At 33.5% G+C, this 20729-nt stretch overlaps 1 protein-coding gene across 2 annotated transcripts in view; it reads right to left on the bottom strand.

The window, feature by feature from the left end:
* The window catches only part of RAB6A (RAB6A, member RAS oncogene family), a 59773-nt gene that overhangs the window by 2421 nt on the left and 36623 nt on the right, over positions 1-20729 (bottom strand). For both annotated transcript variants that reach the window (XM_039848016.1, XM_039848015.1), the window contains exons 6-7: positions 16524-16617; positions 833-899 (exon numbers count right to left, since the gene is read on the bottom strand). In XM_039848016.1, coding sequence (XP_039703950.1) covers positions 833-899; positions 16524-16617 — 161 coding nt within the window. The remainder of the gene's footprint in view (positions 1-832; positions 900-16523; positions 16618-20729) is intronic.

Here is a 20729-nt window from a genome sequence, read left to right on the forward strand (position 1 = left end):
GTGTTTAAATGGAATAAACTTGCTTATATCTACTATATGCAGCAAGGGTCAGAATAAGGTTAACCTCTATTCATGAAAATATATCCTAAGGAAACTATTCTACAGGAGAGAGAAACCATATAAAGATGTTCTTTATGGAATTACCTATAATAAACATCAGAAAAGAGCCTACAAAGAGTTGCAATGAGAGAGAATTTAATGATGGGACTTGACTCTGTAGAACACATTATGCTATTAAAAGAAATAAAGGCTTAGAAAACATAAAACATTTAGAAGTGGGAAGAGCTGAATACAAAGTGCTATGAATTCTATGGCTTATTAAAAATGTCTGTATATGGAAAAATACTAGAATATAAAACAATGAAAATATCAAAATTCAAAATCCTTTGAAATAATTAATATTAGATGCGCTTCATTATGTTGTTTCTGAAAGCAGAGGCCATGATAAAGCTCCAGACTGAGTAATTTCCTGCCTGTGCTGAGTAGAAAGCTTAAATGTTAGAAAAAACAGGGGAAGAAAACATGATATATACTATGGGGAACATGTACAAAGCCAATGGGACTAAAAATTAAGAAGCAGAAGACTGGGATTCTAAGAGTTTCCTGCTCATTAAAAATAAAGCAAGCAAACACAAACTCTCGATTAACTGTAATGAGCAGCAGGGTGCAAAGGGTATGTTTGGATAACCAGATCTCATTTGCTATAGAAAACCTGAGAGTTTCTATGCTCCTAAGTCATCAATTCCCGGCTGTAAAAAGCAACAGTGTTTAGCCAACCAAGTGGGGTTCTAAACACTAGCGATAACATTTTCTGATTAAACAGAAAGGATACTGTCTTCTCTGCTTCTGTCCTGTGTGCTTTCCATGCCAGGCAAAGCTGCTGCAACACGTCGGAAGAGCTGTGGAAAAGAGAGAAATGTGATAATTGGGAGGGAAAATTTAGCAAATGGTATCAAGTAGAGATGGATGACCATTGAATGGTATGTTCAAGGATATAGCTTCTAGGCGATTCCTCACTTAGATCATAGCACACTGAAAACATCTTAAAATGTCTATTTATTCTATAAATGAATGCTATATGAAAAGCAGTATGCCAAATACAAAGAGGTATAAAGATATGATCCTTGCTTTCCAAATGGTGAGATAAGACACGAACAAACATCTAAGAAATAAGCAGCAAAAATGTCATTTGAGTCATTTGGCTTGTGTTTGAAGTATGATGTTATGAAAAATATCTTCAAAAGGAGAAACACACTCAAACCTAATGAGATGTTCACTTTAGAGGCATGTGGGAACAGAGACGACTAACGACTGAAAGAAAAACAGATTCATACATATTTTGTGCCCAAACCTAGGTATATGCACACTGGGTAGAATATAGCAGGTAAAAAAGACAGGTTATTTCAGTCATTTTTTTTTTTTCCTGTTAGTCACTCAGTATAAAAATTCCTCTAAGTTAAATGCAGATGTGATGTAACTCCTAAGCACCTGAGTACTATGGGTATTATCTCAAGTTCTCTAGGGACAAAAAATGAACAAGATATAGTTTTTTAATTCAAGGACCTCACAGTCTGGCAAAGGAAAGAGAATCAGTGTGATAAATGTTATAAACCAAGGAAGTACAAAATGATATGAGACTACAGATGACAGAAAGCCTTCCTCAGGAGGCTGGGGAGAATCTTTAGATGTTAACATTTGAGTTGGGATTTAAAGGCAGTTTTAAACTCTCACTTGGCTGAAAAACATACCGTGCAAAATGCTCAGATTTAAGTGGTCCATAAACATTGCTGAACTAAAATGAAAAGGAACAGAATGAAAAGGCCAGAGATGAGTAACTGGAACTGTAAGTAATCTGTTTAGGGAACAAAGTATAGAAAAGGAACAAATTTTATCTGCAGGCAATCACCTGATGGGACAGGATTAGGGAAGATCTGAGAAAAAGTACAACTGTCTTGGTTCCATATGGTTTAGTAGCACTTTAGAGATGTATCAAAGTTAGGCATTACCATCAACCAAAATCAGCTATTAGACTTCAAACTGCAGAATGCTTATCTTAACATCTTCTAGTATACCAGAAATTGTGAAGGATCGAAGATCACAGGTGTGTAAATTACCACCAATCTAATCAATACAACATTAATTGTAGAAGGTGGGTCCATTTGCATTAATACATGAACACTCAGTTTCAAATAAAGACCAACGTTCTAAATATACCAATACATTCAACAATTAATGACTGTGAAAGTTGTTAATTTTACAAAAATAAAAATTTACAAAATCTAAATACAGAACTATATTGATAGAGTACAACAGATAACTTTAGGAAAAGTATTATGCCTTTTAAAGCTATCAAGTTTATAAAATTAATGCAAAATTAGACAATAATTCTAATCTTTTTGAAGTTTTTGTATATTAACATTAGATAATAAATTGAAAGAAGAATGCCAACTGTCAGTTCAAAATTTTATGCATCAAGAAAAAGTCTAACACCCATTAAAAATCATCTTTCATACAAAGAATATAGAGTATGAAGAAAAAACATTTTATAGAAAATAAAGTTTGAAAAAAATGTACTCCCCTACCAACATTAGCTAAAAACGACCATGTACTTAGTACTGCAAATAGGTAATAAGTATAGGGACTACAGAAGTAATTCAGTAGCTGACAATGTGCCACTAGATCAAAATTTGTATCCCAGAAAATTTGTTCTGTAATGGTGACGTTAAGCATCGGTCTCAATGATTTTAACACCTGGTCATCTAACCAAAATTATAGTCAGCACATTTCTAATTTCAGTAGAGATGAGGGCAAGGGAAAAAAAAAAGTTTTCAGAAGAAATGCCTGAACAAATAAATGTTCAGAAATAGAAAGCACAAGGTACATTCAAGAATGGTTAGGTAGTCCAGACTAGCTAGAGCACAGAATATGTAAAAGGATTAAGATGAGGCTGTATATATTAAAGATCAGCCTGAAAAAGACTTGGAAAGAATATGAACTTGTCCTGCAGGCAAAGAAAGAGAAGGCACCAGAAAAGCAGTTTGCATGAAGACTTCTATCAATAATCAGTGTTTTACTATGGCTATAAAGACATACAAATCACATACTAAAAGTGAAAGATATTAGGGTGAGATGGCAGAAAGCTAAACACTAAAAGGCGAAGAGTGCATTTAACATTCTGGGTAGGCCACTTAGGTTGACAGGTCATCCTTCTGTCCCTTGGTTTTCTCATCTATAAAATGGGCTTAAAATAGTTGTATATTTAACTGACTAGATCATTGTGAAAATTAAGGGAAATCATTATGTTCACTGCTTAGGACTGATCTATTTTTTAAAAAAATCTTTAGTAAACAGTAGCTCTATTTCTATAGAAACTTGTCATAATAACTCATGGGTCCTGTGAGCTAGGGGACCAGAAAGTTTTTCCAAATGTTATGATATCCTTCAGTGGATTCTAGGATTACAGCAAAACACCCAACAGATTCAAAATTCTGCTTTAAGAAATTATGTATAATGGGTGGAAAAGAATGGAGGTTGGGGGAGACCTGAAAATATTAGTGCAGAACTAAAATGTTCTTACTTAGAAACATCTAGAAATCTTCCCAAGATCTCATAGCTTAATACTGACATGAAGTAGTTTTTAAACTGCTTATCTTTTTGGCTCCTAAGGATATCAAAGTTTATTATAGGCTAGTTTAGAAATGGAATTTTTTTTCCCAAGGGAGAAGCACAGGAAAGGAGTGTTTACTTTCTGTGAAAATGGAATAAAATGAAGTTTTTAAGTTTTGAAGCTTAAGAAAAATTAAAATATGTTCTAATTAGTGAAAAGTACATAACTAATGAGGTCTTTGGGGGAGGGTATTATTATATTCACAGTCGTCTACCTATTCTCATATAAAACAGTATTTAATGTGTTTACAGAAACAGCATGGAGTTTGAACTAAGAAACTCTAGTGCTAACTACCCCACTATTATAGCTCTGTTACCTCAAGGATATTAATTTATCTAATCCTTAGATTTCTTCTAATAAAAAGGGGGATATAATTGTGAGGTTCAAAGGATACAATGATACTGCTTCTCTTTGGAATATCCTCCCCCTGCTCTCAGTCCAATATGTCTAGCTGACACTCATCTTTCAGGATCTATTCCCTGATAACTCCATAGAAAAGTTCCTTAACTTACTCCCAGATTCCTTCAATACCATCATCCTTCTATCTAATAAAATGTTTTTATATACTCTAATACCACTCTGGATTTCTTCTTTCAGAGCTTTTACTGCAATGACTGTAATGGCCTATTTACCACCCTGTCTTTCCTCTAGATTTTAAACCTCTGGAAGGCAAGACTCATTTTTCATCTTTGTTATCCTAGTAACAGATATGCAGTAGTTTTTTTTTTCCCCAAATGCTAGTTGAAAGAATGACTAATGGGTGTGAAAACACATTAGAAAGCATAGACTGCAGTTCATGTAGCTGATTTTAGTGCCTTGAGCCTATGGCTTTTGGGGATTCATGTGCATCTGAATTAACAGTAATTCCTTAGGCATGATTATCCATAATACTATTTAGCAGATGATCACGGATCTGAGAAAGATCTGTTTTTATCAAGTGAAAGAAAAACTAGCAATACTTAATGCTCATTGAACCCTCTCGACCCCCAAAAAATGGGCAAAAAAAGAAATGAATTTACTCCGTTCCTTGCAGAAAAAGGAAATATAAAAGGCCTTTTAAATTTATATGGAGTGAAAGTGAAGAAAAACTCTGATAAACTTCAACTTGATGAAAAAACAAATGCCACTGAATAGTATTTCCTATCAAATATGAAGGATTCAATTAAAACAAGCAAATATAATGGGAAGTAATGACAGATTTGCCATACACCAAATTGGTAGCAGAGCTGAGATTCCAAGTTCATATTCTTTCTACTATCTTAATGCTACCTAGAATACATGAAATTCTTTCTATATGGAAAGCACTGTGGAAAGGGCTGTGTGAAGAAACAGATGGGGCTTAGGGGACTGGGTGAAAAAGATAAAGAGATCAAGAAGTACAAATCAGCAGTTACAAAATAGTCATGGATATGTAAGTACAGCATAGAGAAGAGAGTCAATAATATTGTAATAATTATGTATGGTACCAGGTGAGTACTAGACTTACTGGGGGGAATCACTTCATAAGTTATATAAAGCTCTATCCACTATCACTGTATACCTGAAACTAATATAATATTGAATGCCAATTGTAACTGAAAAAATTTTTTAAATAAAAAAAAAAAAAGCTAACAATCCTGGATAAGAATTTGCTAGGCCTATTACTACACAAAAATCACAGACATGAAAATTTAATCCATTTTCTATGACCTAAAATTGTTATCTATAGTTTTATCTATATAATTTTTAAAATTTGGTGCTCCATCAAAATATTTCAATTAGATTAAAAGAAGTAATGTCACTAACCTAGGACATCTCAAAACAAGACAAGAAATAGTTTACAAAAGCCAAATTCTATCCTTACAAAAATATATGTAAGACAGGAAAGAAAAAACCTTAGGAGTTTGTTTTAAATAACCTTAAAGGAAAATCCATTTCTTAAATGCCAATGATACACTAAGAGACTTCTGCTATATTAGGACTCACAAATGACTAAACATGGGGCCAGTACAGGTGGTAATATATCTTTTTAAAACCCTCAGAAGACTTGTATTTACTGAGTATCTGCTTTCTATAGGTATCCTTGCCAGACCATTTTCTTTTCTGGAAAAATGGTATCAATTCCACCCAGACCTCAAGTTGTGTGGTATTTTACTTGTCATAATTTCTAGAGGGAAATAGGCATATTTAGGTTGCAGTGACAACTACAGGTATTAGCTTTGGAGATGACAAGATGAATATTGGCTTTCCATAGAAACTTTCAAGGTGAATATTTTGGGCTATAACTTTACAGATATTTAATTTAAAGGGGTGGATTGAAGAAGATCTTAAAAGTAAAATCAATGTTGCTACCAGGTCTTATCTTTATTATAAAATTAACTGACTATTTTATAAGCAGGAGAAATCCATCCTTCAAAGAACAAACTAAGCTAATCAGTCTCACCAACTTATAGAAAAATTTCCATTATGAAAGTAAACTTTGTAAGGGTAGGCAGCATTTTATATACCATTGTATTTCTTATATGATTGGGGGTTCAGATTAGTTGACTTAGATTTTTCGCTAGATCTTCATTTTAGTTTTGGTAGTCTATTATTTTTTGAAGTGAAAGTAATAGATGGAGGAGGCAAGAGAACTAAATGTTAAATCAAGCTGTATTCAGAGCTATACCTTGTTGCTGCCAGACCAGGGGAAACCTGCAAAACAGAAGATTCCTGCTGGGATTACTAACAAATCATTTACCCATACCATGAAGAGAAAACAAGAAAAGTCTTTAAATTGCACTCTACCTAAAATAAACACGATCTCTTATTCCCTAGGCTAACACCATGGAGAACTTATAGATCAAAGGCTAGCCTGCCTTTCTCACTACATACCCTTGTTTTTCATATTGTGTACTCAAACCATCGAAGGAAAAAAGGTAAACAAAGTCTTTAAAATGTAATTTATAGAAATTAAGATTGATATATAAACTGAATTCCCTAAACACTCGGGGTGTCTTTGTCTCTGTCCTTCTCATTGCCTTTCCTCTCTGTCCCTCTTGGCTCTCACTCTGTCTCTGAGAGGAGACCACACTGTCTACGGAACATTACCCCTTCTCTAATAAATTTTCCTTTTGACTTTGACTCTGGTGTGTGCTTGAATTCTTTTCTGTGCCCCATCAAGAACCCTTTCTCTATCAATGCAGAATTTGAATCTCCCCCGGGGAGGCAGGGGAGAGGGGGAAGGATTTGTCCTGTCCTGCTTCAAAAGATTATTTAATTATCTTTTTCTTTCTTTTGCAATAAACTCTTAACAGGTCTTCTTACTTCCCTTAACTTCTACAGTCTATTTTTTCACAGAGCAGCCAGTGATTTAAATCCTAAATGAGATCATGTCAAATCTTTAATTAAAACCTTCCAAGAGGTTCCTACCTTACTCAGAATAAAAGCCCAAATCCTTGCTATAGCAAGGATTTACTTTTAAGTCCTATAGCCTATAGGACTTAAGACATCAGTTCTCTAGAACTATCCTTCTGTGAGTTCAATTCCTATCACTTGTCCCCTCCACTTCACTGCACTCTAACTTGACTGAACTCCACATCATCCCCTAAAAATGACAAGAATCTTTGAACTTGTCATTGAACTTGATGCTTAGAATGTTCTTCTCCAGATAAATGACTCACTTTCTCAATTCCTTTAAGTCTCCACTCAAATATCACCTTATCAGAGAGGCCTTCCCTGATTATCTTTTATAAATAAAGATCAATATCTCACTCCCTTCACTCTGTACTCTTTATCTCCCTGACCTTAATTATTTTTCTCCAGAGTCTCTAACCTCTTCAAATATAAAATTTCCATTTATTGCCTAACTCTACATATTAGAATGTAAACTCCATAATGATATGGACTTAAGATGTTTTGCTCACTATTACATCTCCAGTGCCTATAAGGTAACAGAACTAGGCACGTATGGTCAATAAACATCTATGAGTAAATTAATAACTAAGAGCATGGCCAATATAATAATTTCTCTTTCCACCAGTTCATATTCATCATATGTTTGGATTATTGCCCATTTAGTAATATTAAAGTCTGACTGCTGTGTTAGGGATGTGAAGCACAAAAGGATAAATTAGGTGTAAGATTAAATATGAGAGAGGCAGAATAGTGTAGGGTTAAGAGCACAGATTTTGGAACCAAAGAGACCTGAGTTCAAATTCTAGCTTGAGTTATAACCTTAAGCAAATTACTTAGCCTCTAAAACTTTGGTTGCCTATCAGTGAAATGGATATACTTACCTACTCCACAAGGATACAATGAGAATTAAGTGAGATAAACGCCTGGCACATTAAGTGGTTCTAACACACATTATATTTAAGTAATTCTGGGCAAGTTATATAACTTCTATGCCTCAGATTTTATCTCTAAAATAGTAACAATAGTAGCTGCCTTAAAGGACTGTTACATGGATTCATTCTTGTATTAAACAAATATCTAAGTACTTACATATTGCATGTAAAGTACCTGCTTGGTAGGAAGGCAATAAAGACATGTTTTAAAGTTAATATTCATGGCATAATATTCATACAATGTGTGCTAAGTGGTCTTGCGTTATATGTTAATTTCTTCTTTGGAGAAAGGAAGAAATTTACTGTCTGTTGCATTCGTTAGGCATTTATCATGTATTACTTACTCTTTATCATGAGAATGTGACTCTTCTGCTCAACTATATCATAAGTTTTTGAAATCAAAAATCATATTTTACATAGCATTATATTCTCCAAAGAACCTACAGTGATCCCGCATATTGAAGGTACTCGCTACCTGTGAATTAAGGTATATGATTAAAGTACAAGAATAAGACCTGCTATGTGCCAAGAAGTATGGTAGACATGGGATACAGAGGTGTGGAAAAGAAATCATCTCTATCAATGCTTAAAGTATACATGCTTTCTCAGCAGGTATAAAAATAATTTCCACACACACACATCTTAACTCCACTGTAAATATGTATATAAGCTTTCATTGACTGGTTAGTGCTGATGCCCATCGGCTACCACTAATTTCTCATAAATTTCTCCTCTGTCTTTCAAACAAATCTTTTTCTTCTGATGATTTTAGAAGTTAAAAATCAAGGAGTGTTTCTGTTTATCATTTTCCATTACTGTAAAATTAGAGAATATAATAAGGTGACAAATAATGTACTAATTCTCAGATGAAAAGTCAGGTGGAACCTTAAATAATCACCTATTATCATTTCCTTCAGCAATTTAAACACCATACCACTTTGATGAAGAAAGCAATATTACTACCTTTTTAAAAACAGAATTAGAAAAATAAGAGGTAATTTATTTTCCTTAGGTTGTCTTTATCCTATATAATACAAATAATAATGTTAGATATTATTTATTCTAGTTCTAGCATGGATGGTTTTATTAAAAAACTACAATAATATTCTTTAAGATAGAAACAGGGCTTTAGGGTTATGTGCTTAAACTAAAGAGTAAAAAGGTCAAGCATGGAACATTTTTAAATAAGAAGAAAAAGTAGCAATACTAGGTAGGAATAAATTTGTTTTATTTTAAGGCAAAGTTCTTAGGCACCAAGGCCCAATGACCTGAGCCATGGTCAGATATTAAATAATACATTAATAAAATCTCTTAGAATTGTTTAACTAGATGTTACCCTTAGCACTGATAAACATCTTTTATGCAGAAACGCTTTTGTGTACCTTCCAGTGAAAAGGCATGATTTTGTCAAATAAAATGAGTACAATACACAATCATCAAAAGTAACTGTGCTTTGCAAACATACATGGTTAAACAAAGACATGCAACATTTACTTAAAAGCATGTAAGATGACTATGATTTCCAATGTCTTCTAAGACAGTCAATGGACTATGAAATTTACTTGGTAAATTACTGAATACCAGCACCATTTCTGAATTGTGTTGACCTACAACAAAAACTCAGAAGGGGTCTGGGATTATTTCTTAATAACTACTTCTGTTGATATGTGTTACTCACTGATAAAATACTATAACTCTAAAATCTCCTTATGTTGAAATTAGATAAACGATAACATACAATGTTCAGGAATAAATAAAACTAAGTATGTACTTGCTAAACAGTCTCAGTTATTTCATTTATCAAGTATTTTAATTTTTACCTCCATAAACTCAGTATAGGCTTTAGCTTTGGTAACAGAAGAATAGCTTATACAGGACTAACACTCTTGTATACAGTAATTTTGAACTCTAGACAAAATATAAAAATCAACTATTTGAAGGCTCTCAAAACAAAATGTAGAGAAACACTAGGGGGCATTTCATCCCAGGGAAAATAAAAACCCACACTCACTGGGTAAGATCCATACTTATTCAGATTTCCCCAGGAGCCATTCTTAGCCTGTGAAATATGGAATGGCTAGAACTCAAGCAGAAAATTGGAGTTTTACAGGTTTGAGGTGTCAGCGTAATGCGAGTGTTGCTGGATTGATGAAGGAAATAGCAGAAAGGAGGAAGCCAAGAGGAAGAGCCCTAAAAATCTAAGTTTAATTTCCTGCAATCTTCAGTTGATTAGTCAATGGCACATATGTAGGAGAGACTCCAAGGAGCCCATCTGAAAGTAACAGCTTGAGGCTGAAAAAAATGAGCAGGGATTTCAGCTACTGCCTGCTCTAGGGATACAGCTCAGACTTCAAATTTCACCAAGACAGAAAAGCTTGATAAACATCTCAGGCTTTCTAGAGATCTACCCAAATGAAGCATAACATCAAGACTCCATAAATTCAAGGTGACCAGCCAGCAATTTAACAACATGCCATAATAAAATCTAGCATTTTGTAGAGAAAAATAACAGAAACCAGAGTCTGTATGTATCAAACACAATGCTGAGCATAGAACCAAAAATTACAAAACATGTATTCAGGGAATTCTAACCTAGAACCAAGAGAAAAAGTAAATACCCAATAGAAACAGACCCGAAACAACCCAGATGTTGGAATTAGCACATAAGAATTTCAAAACAACTGCTACAGATATGTTCAAGGACTTGAACATAACAATGACAGTAATCATCGGACAGATGAGGAATTCCAAAAGAGAAATGAAACAAAAAATAAATGAAAAATCTTGGATTGAAGTACAGTATCTAAAATGATAAATTAATTGGATGGATTTCTAACAGTTTGAATGTGGCAGAAAAAAGATTAGTGGAACTTCAAGACACATCAATAACATTGTCCAATCTGAAAAAGAGAGAAAAACAAAACAAAACAATGAGCCTCAGTGATCAATGGGACAATATCCAACTGTTTAACAGATGTGTCATTGGAATTCCAGATGGAGAAGAAAGAATAGGTTATAAAAAATATTTTAAAATGACACATTACATACAGAGAATGATATAAATTAGAGCTCATGAAAAATCTCATTAAAAATCATGGAAAATGGAAAACAACGTAATGGCATCTTTAAAGTATTGGTGGAAAAAGAAGCTGTCAACCCAAAATTCAATAACTAGCAAAAACATTCCTCAAAATTATTCTCCAAACAGCATTTTGAGCTAAGGGAAAGCTGAGAAAATCCATCACCCAGGAGACCTCTAAAAGAAACAGTAAGGAAAGTTATTTAGGCTAAAGAGAAATGATACCAGATGCAACTCAGATCTTTAAGGAATAAAGAACACTGGAAATAGTAAATATATGACTAAATAGAAAAGAGTGTCTTTTTCCTTAATTACTGTTTAAAGCAAATGTTAAAGCATTTATTATTGGGTTCATATGTATGTAAACATATGTAACAATAACATAAAGAATAGGCTGCATAATTCCACATGAAATGGTAAAATATTAACTCTAGTTTAATCCCCAGAGCAACCACTAAAAAAGTCATGAAAAAAATTAGCCAAAAATCAAAAGAGAAATTTAACTACAGTATAAAAATATTTGATAAAACCAAAAATGACAGAGGGACAACTAGAAATCAAAGAGCAAATGGTAGATATAAACCTACATTAATAAATACATTAGATCTAAATAAACCAAAAATTCCAATTAAAAGGCAGAGTTTCAGACTGAATTAAAAAAAAGTGAGATCCAACTGTATGCCACCGACTTTACAAATAAAAAGATATATCAAGCAAACAAAAAGCAGTAAGAGAGCCGATGTGGCTATATTAAGATCAGAGAAAGACTTACAGACAAGAAGTATCAGAGAAAAAGAAGGACATTACTTAACATTAAAAGAGTCAATACCCTAAAAAAAAAAATAACAATCCAAAATATGTATGCGCCCAATAAAAGAACTTCAAAACACATGAAGTAAAAGTTGACAGAATTATGGCAACACAAGCAAATACAAATGTTGTTGTAAATTTTAATACTTCCTTCTCAGTAAATTTTAGAACTACACAAAAAAATTAGTAAGGCTATATAAGATTTCAACAATGCTCTCACCTTTCTTGACCTAACTGATAATTTATAGAACATTATATCTGACAACTGTTGAAAAATATTCATTTCCAGTGCACATGGGACATTCACTGAGGCCATATGCTAGGCCATAAAACAAGTCTCAATAAATTACAAATGACTGAAATGTTACAATGTATATTCTCTGATCACGAAAGAAGTAAATTAGAAGCAATGACAACAGGACATCTATATATGTCTCAAATATTTGAAAATTAAACATTTCTATATCTTCATTGATGTGGTCATCACATCTATACATACATTTATCAAAATTCATCTAATTGTAAACTTAAGATTATGTGCATTTCACTGTACATAAATGTTTACCTTAATAAAAAAATTAATAGAAAAAAAGTTCAGTGTAGATTTAGCTGAATTCAAAGAAACTCAAGAGTATCTTTATCTAAGTTGCAATCAAAAGACTGAATGAAAGACAAACCCCATGTAACCTAACTTCTCTAAGCTTGTTCAGTCAAGCTTAGAACAATTCTTAAGACTGAGTCAAACTCAATAAATTAATTTTATTCTTATGGCAAAGCACGGCAGCTCTAAGTATCTGCTAAAAAATAAGGCATATTATTCTTTCATTTAATGAATATTTAAAGAGTTTTAGTCTAGTGGCAGGCAGATTTGACCAAAAAAATTTCTATATTAAAACTAAGACGGGGTGCTAGTACAATAATTAGGAAAGGTACTTAATCTAAATTTGATGGTTTGAACTGAGTTTTTAGTTACAAATAGCAAAAGATAGGGAAGCAAGTGTTTTAGGAAGAGGGACAATATCATACAATGGAAACACAAAAACATGGTAAACTTGGGGCACTTTAAACAGCATCATATGGGTATATAGTGCTCAAAGATCAGGGTAGTGACGTATGCAGAGGGCAGATCAAAAATTCTGAACAGCAGTGAACTGCATACTAAGGAGTTTACTTATAATTCAGGATAAAATTCACAGAAGTAACTTGATCAGATTTGCATTTTAAAACAATCACTCCGGTAGCGGGATGGAGAATAAACCAAAGTGGGTAAGATTTGAGGCAGATATCAGTTAATGAGCTATGGTAGCAGGCAAGGCAATAGACAATGAGGGCCTTAATATAACTGTGAGAAAAGTAGAATAAAAATTCTAGGTATCTAAATGATTGAGTCTAGGGTGTGAAAACAAATGAACCAAAAGACCTTCTGGGTTTCACTAGGTTTGTTCTACTTTATGAAGATACATTTGGCATTTGGGATACATAATATTTAATTTCTTATGTACCAATTTGGCTTCTACAAAGACTGACAGCCATTTGAGTGTTGAGAGTACAAAGTACCTTCTGTATCTAGGAGGGGTTAGGGAATCAATGCTTGTTCAAACAATTATCAAACTGAAGAGGTTTGACATACTTGCTGAACCATCTCTATGGTTTTATGTCTTTTTTATAAAGTACAGTTTGCATGAGAACTCCCCTGAGACTCTTGTTTAAAAATGTTAATTTTAGAACACGACTTAATTGAATCGATATCCAGTAGTGCCCAGAAACCTGTATTTTATATAAGCTTTCAGGTACCTATCATGCACATTAAAGTTTAGAGCCATTAAACAATTCTCAAATCCCAGATTTTCCTAGGGACAATTTGCCATTCTAAAATCTCTGTCCTTTCTTGCCTTTGATTGGATATCAGGTATTCTACTCGCTACCAAAGACAGTCGGGTAGAGAAAAAATACATTTCTAGCCTATGGGTAAAATACATTACCCATAAATAAACTTTATGGTTTCAATAAATGTCTTAAGAGAAAACTTTAGTCACTCGTTTTTTTTTTAACCTACTGCCAAAGTTTCCAATGGCACGATAAACATTAGATTTATAAAATAAGCATTGAACTCCAACCACATAAGGTGCATTGTCTAGAGTAAGAAATTGGACAATGGTTATTTGGCAGATTTGATTTAGATTTCACCTAGGAAAATTTGAGTTGTTCTATACAGCCAATATGTCAAGTGATATTAAAGGCTGTTTAACACTGGGTGATTTGTAGTGCAACTATAAGAAAGAAGACAAACATTCTTTCATTTCTAGTCATTTAAATGTTTTTTTTTAAAAGTGATACCCTATTTCATTAGTTCTTAAGCTCCTTTATAAAAATTCAAGGAATTGCCAACTCATAAAAAATAATGTGATTTATTTCCTAGCTAATGCTTAAAATCAGCCGGTAATTTCCCCACATAACAGAAATATATTTCTATATGATTAATCACTGACAGTTAAAAGGGGAAAACTTTAAACTATTATTTAAATGTGCTTATTAAGATTTTAATTCTTTTTTTTTCTTTGGTTTTATTCTCTCATTTGTGGGGGGTTGCTTACTGGATTTTTTTCTTCCTTAACTAAATTATATGAGCTGACAAAGTGTGGGTCTCTAAATACTGAAATAAAATTCTAATAATCTATGGTACTCTGTGGTATACTCTATAAATGAAAAGTACTGGTATTTGTGAGTTAAGAAGGAAGCTACCAAAAAAGAAAAAAAAGGGAGGCTCTATTCCAAAATTTGAAAATAGTAATTTTGGTCATATTTAAAAGATAATCAAATAACCCCCCAAAATTAGGAACTTCAGCAAAATCCTATGTTCAGACACAACATTTAAATAAGGAGAAATGATAAAGTAGCAAATGGGTTTTGAATTCAGGATTAGATTGTTTTATAAAAGAAGTCTCTCTTCATTATCACTGGTTAGCTATATCTCTCCGTATATGTCAGGCTTTTGGAAAAAATTATGTGCCTTGTAATGCAAATGTTTTAAAATCGAATTGTGGGGATGGTTGCAAAATGCTGTAAATTCACTAAAAATAACTGTATGCTTAAAACAGGTAAATTTTGTGGTATGTAAATTACCACTGAATAAAGTTATTAAAAATTATGTTTATAAAATAGTAAAAGAATGACATATCTCATTTTCTCAACATCCTAGGAGTTATCTAAACTTGGAAGAAATTAAATGTCATGAAGACACTACGTATCACTGCTCACTGTATGCTGACGATCTTAGAGCTTCCACACCTATGAGACTATTTAGGGTCAGGACTAGGGGGCCACAGCAGGCCTTTCTTTAGACATTAACTCAGATCAAAATATGTCCTATAGAAGGCCATAGTTTGCAATATAAGAAACTAGCTCACATCCTTTTCAAAGTGTCTATAACAGAGAAAGCTAGATGAAGCTACACACTGCTGTGTCTTAGAACAGTGACATATGATAATATTGTGGTAACTTCTATTACTCAAACTCTTAAACTGTCTGTGGCTCCTATGGGTTCAGTTACTTATCACTTACTAAATTCCATACATACTGGTAGGTTCTGGGAATACATAATTTTGATGGGAGATAATTTCAATATAATATAGCAAGTTCTATAACAGTGGTTTCACAGGGGTGAAGAGTCTGTAAAAACACAGAAAGGAATAATTTATCACTAAATGAAATAGCCTGGAGTTATGGTAGAAAATTTCATAGAAAATGTTTCTGAAGAACTGACACTTAAACTGAAACTTAGAAGGATGAGTTGGTATCAGTCAGGAAAGAAGAGTATGAGTATTCTAAGCAAAGAGAGAAACAGCATAAACAAAGATAGGGAGCCATCAAACAGTATGCCATGGAGAGGGAATCAGTGACAATTCACTATTATTACTTACATATGTTTCAAGGAAAGGAGAGAGAGAAAATAAAGTGCCCAAAATGAAAACAACATAGAGAATTTTTCATAAAGCTCTACTTATGCAGTTTAAAAGATTTTACTTTAACCCTCTATTGATCACCTAGAATTTAAAAAAAAAAATTCAATTGCTCTGTAAATCCTATAAATCTGAATCTACTCCTCTACATAACATTTAGCCCTGAAGAACTAAGCAGGTGAGCTTTTGGCTACCACATCTTTCAGAAAAATTTGATAATGTGAGGTGTCACATATTTTCTGCTCTCCAAAACTCTCCTGTTAATAAATACTGTTAAAACACCAGCAGTTTATTAAGGATAAAGTAAACAGAATGTGTTTTCATGACAAGCAAAATACCGTTCCTGTGACAGCAAATACTTGGTGTCTTTTATCTTAATCTTACCATCAAGCCCTAACATAAGAAATTTTACTGTGAAACGATGCAGTAGGGAAGTAGTAGGAGTATGGTGAGTTAATAACTTGCAATCTTACAATCATAATAAAATACTTGTCCTGTGCATAATCTGAAGATTGTCAAGTCTTTTCCTTTTTTTCCAAAACCTATATTTTTTCATTACTTTTCAATATGTTGCTAGTTCATAAGTCCTGATGTTGCTAACTGAAATAAAATCTTACACTAGAGAATAGAATACTCACATAATTATTTCATAATATGTTTTTCAACTTGATAACCTCAACCTATACTAAAAGAACACTTACCTGCTTTACATTGTATCCCGCTTTTGCACTAGTTTCAATAAACATAACATTCAGCTCTTTGGCTTTCCTCTCCCCCTCCTCAATTGACACTTGCCTGCAGGAAAATAAAAAATTCTTCTTTTTGAAAGATGATATTATAAAGATTTTAAACAAAGTTCTGAAAATAACTTTTCTTGATATGGGTGCTGGTTACCCAGACTAGTCTGAAAACTCAAGTTGCAGTTTCAGGTGTACAATTTAACAGTAAGGCATAGATACATGTATTGCATTTTGTGTTCCCCTTCCATAGTTAGATTTTTCTGTCACCACATATTTGATCCCTTTTACCCCATCAACCTCCTCCCTCCCTTCTGGCAACCACCAGTCTATTGTCCATGTCCATGAGTCTGTTTGTCCTGTTTGTTGCTTTTAGGTTTATATCACACATATAAGTGATATTATGTGGTATTGCACTTTTTCTGTCTGGCTGATTTCACTTAGCATGATTATCTTGAGGTCCATCCATGTTATTGCAAATGGCAGTATTTCATCTCTTCTTACGGCTAATATTCCATTGTATATATGTACCACAGCTTCTTAATCCAGTCGTCTATCATAGGACAATTCAACTGCTTCCATGTCCTGGCCACCATGAATAAAGCTGCTATGAACATCGGTGTGCAAATATCACACTTAAACAATTTTTAGGGCATTTATTTTTAATGATTTGCTTTTACTTTGCTGAGCTCATCTTGTAACAGTTCTATTTTTAAAAACTTAACAGCCTGTTACTTTCTCTTAATATTAGACTATAAGTACCCTTGTGATGAAAAACTGTTTAGAATAATTTTTAATGGCTAGATAACCTGTCAATTTGCTATTATGCTTTATACAACCATTCCCAAACTGTTAGAAATATAAGTTGTTTTCAAATTCCACACTACTGTGAAAAATGTTGCTATAAACATCTTTGTGCTTAATATTTTGTACACTGTGGCTTATTTCCTTAGGTTGGATTTTGTGAATTTCTCTAAGTGGAAAAGTGAGTCGAAAGACATGTATGTTAGTCTCTTGATACACAGTATTAATATTTTAATACTTCTTTTAGAGGGCATTTTGTGATGTATTATAATTAGCAGTATGCCTCAAATTGTGAGCTCTTCAAGTACAAGATTATCTCATTCATCTTGGTGGTCTAAATGCTTAGCTGGCACATACGTGTTTAATAAATATGCAAATATTCTAATTAAATGAATCTAAACTATCAGCCAATAAACCGTGCTTCTTGCAACACAGAAAATTAAAGTAATGCAAAAGACGGGACAAGTTTCCACCATATCTATCCATTGGTCTTACCTGTGTGTGTGCCTTTATAGTCTACCTCTAGTCCTATTGCTAGGAACTGTCCTTACTCCCCAAACTTATACCTACGAGCTACATACTACTGGATTCACACTCTCTACTTGTCTACAAGATATTATCCTAGAGTCACCTCTCTAAAAACAAGGACATTCTCTTACATAACAATCCGACTGTTAATGTTTTACTCCATTAGTTTTATCTTCTCAGTCTCTATGAATTTGTGTATAAATATTAAAAACCACATTTTTTCTTAACAATTTGGAAGCTGACAATCTGCAGACCGTTAGCTCTAAATATTTTAGCAGTGTAAATTTCCTAAAAATAATTGTCAGATGCCCTAAAACCTATTCCTTGGACCTCGTCCCTATTTCAGTTACTCTGTTGGTGATCCACGTAGTCTCGTGGTTTAAATATCATCTATATGCTGATGACTCCCAAACTTATATATTGAGGTTGGAGCACTGCTCTGAACTCCAGACACATATATCCAACTGCCTACCTGACATCTAATTAGATATTAGGATATCTAATGCCATTCTAAACTTATATTTCCCACCCATTCCATCAGTATATCTTGTCTATCTTCAAAATATATCTGAATTTGACCAGTGATCACCACACAAACTTTGCCTTGCATGACCTGGCCTCCATCATTTTTTTTTTTTACCTCATTGCCTAGTACTCTTTCCATCATTCTCTGTACCAACTATATTGGCCTCCTTGCTGCTCCTAAAATAAGCTAAATGTATTCCCAATTTAGGGATTTTACATTTTCTGAGCTATATGCCTAGAACCTTTTCTTTCTCAAAATATCTTCATAGTTAACTCCCTTACTCCCGTAGTGTTTAAAAGTCACTAGTCATCATCTCAGTGAGGTCTTCCACTGCTATGCTATCTAATTTTTCGAATTCACCCTTGACATTTCATATTCCCTTTCTCTGCTTTATTTTTTAATATTGACAGATATTATCAAACATGCTATGTATTTTTTGGACTTAGTGTCTGGTGCGCCCTCTGGAATAAAAGCTCCTTGAAGGTTTGTCTTGTTTGTTCACTATTCTAGTCTAGAGTAGCATCCTCTGAAACCTAAGTGATATTCAATAAATACTTTTTGAATTATCAGTCTGTAAACCCTACATGTGAAGGATTCCAGACAGAAACCCTTTTTAATTTTAGAACTATATGTTACTCCAACAAAACGGTTAAAGGTTAGCTATAGCAATGGTTCTAAACGTGGTCTGATTTTGTCAGAATCACCAAGAAAGATTCTCTAAAATATAGATTCAAGGGCCCTACTCGAGACTAATTGAATCATAGTATTTAGAAGTAGGATCTAAACTACCCAAATTTAAAAAGCTGACCATGATCCTTACAGCCAGCATCTTAAAAGCGGGTCTAGAAAGTCATATATACTGAGAGATTCTCAAGTTTGAAACAGATGGGCTACAGGGGACAAAGAGTACTGAACAGCCAGATGCTTACATTGAGACACTGAAACTGGGTCTTTTCTCTAAGTTTTACCCCCAAAAAATATTTATCAAAGAAAGTGATAAAGACATTTAACTTTTTGAAAATTTTTATTAAAAATTTTCAGATTACAAAAGTCATTAATTTTTAAGAAGACCAATTATCACAATGAATTCCTCCATAATCTCACTCTCTTTCCAAAGATGACTACAGTTAAGTTCCACGTATGCTTATATAGGTTTGTTCTAAGCAAAAAAAAAATCTCTCTACCATCTTTTTGTTAATAGAAAGGATATCATGGTATGTGTACCGATCAAGTGCTTTTTCAAGCTTCATGTGTTAAACCAGGGGTCCCCAACCCCTGGGCCATGGACCAGTAATGTTAGGAACCTGGGCTGCACAGCAGGAGATGAGCAGCTGGTGAGCAAGCAAAGTATCATCTGTATTTGCAGCCACTCCACAGCACTAGCATCACCGCCTCAGCTCCACCTCAGATCATCAGAAATTAGATTTTCATAGGAGCACCGGTCTCTGGTGCCAAAAAAGCTGGAGATCACTGTGTTAGCCAGCAATAAATTCTTACCATTCTTTTTAGTGGCTACAAGTATTCATTTACAAAACACTACTGTTACTGATGGACATTTAGATTGCTTTTAAATTTTTTAGTATTACAAATAACATTGCAATAAACATCCTTTTATTTTCATCTTTCACAGGTCTGAGGGTATAGCTGTGGAATAAATTATTACAAGTGGATGTGAGTCAACAAATATTTTAAATTCCGATATTATTAAACTGCTCCCCCCCTAAATTATATTAGTTACATATTTGTTTACGAGAGTTCTTGTTTATTCAGACTCTTGATGATACCATGCATTATCAATGTCCATCCCTGTTGTTGTAGACGGCAAGATTTCATTCTTTCTTAAGGCTGAGTAATATTCTATTGTATATATGTACCACTTCCTTGTTATCCATTCATCCATTGATAAACAGCCAGGCTGTCTCCATATCTTGGCTATTGTAAATAATGCTACAATGAACATATGGATTCACATGTCCCTTCTAAGTAGTGTTTTGGGTTTCTTCAGATAAATACCCAGAAGAAGGATTACTGGATCCTTGTCTCTTGTTTTAAAGTCTATTTCATCTGGTATAAGTATTGCTGTCTACCTTTTTTAGATTTCCATTTTCATAAAAAGTCTTTTTCTATCCCTTTACTTTCAGTCTGTGTATGTCTCTCGATTTGAATGAGTCACTTCTAGACTGCGTATATAAGGGTCTTGTTTTCTTATCCATTCAGCCACCCTATGTCTTTTGATTGAAGCATTTAATCCATTTACATTTAAAGTAATTGTTGCTAGATATGTAGTGATTGCCATTTTGTTATTCATTTTT

Source organism: Pteropus medius, unplaced genomic scaffold (genome assembly GCF_902729225.1).
Source record: "Pteropus medius unplaced genomic scaffold, Ma_sr-lr_union100, whole genome shotgun sequence".
Lineage (NCBI taxonomy): Eukaryota > Metazoa > Chordata > Mammalia > Chiroptera > Pteropodidae > Pteropus > Pteropus medius.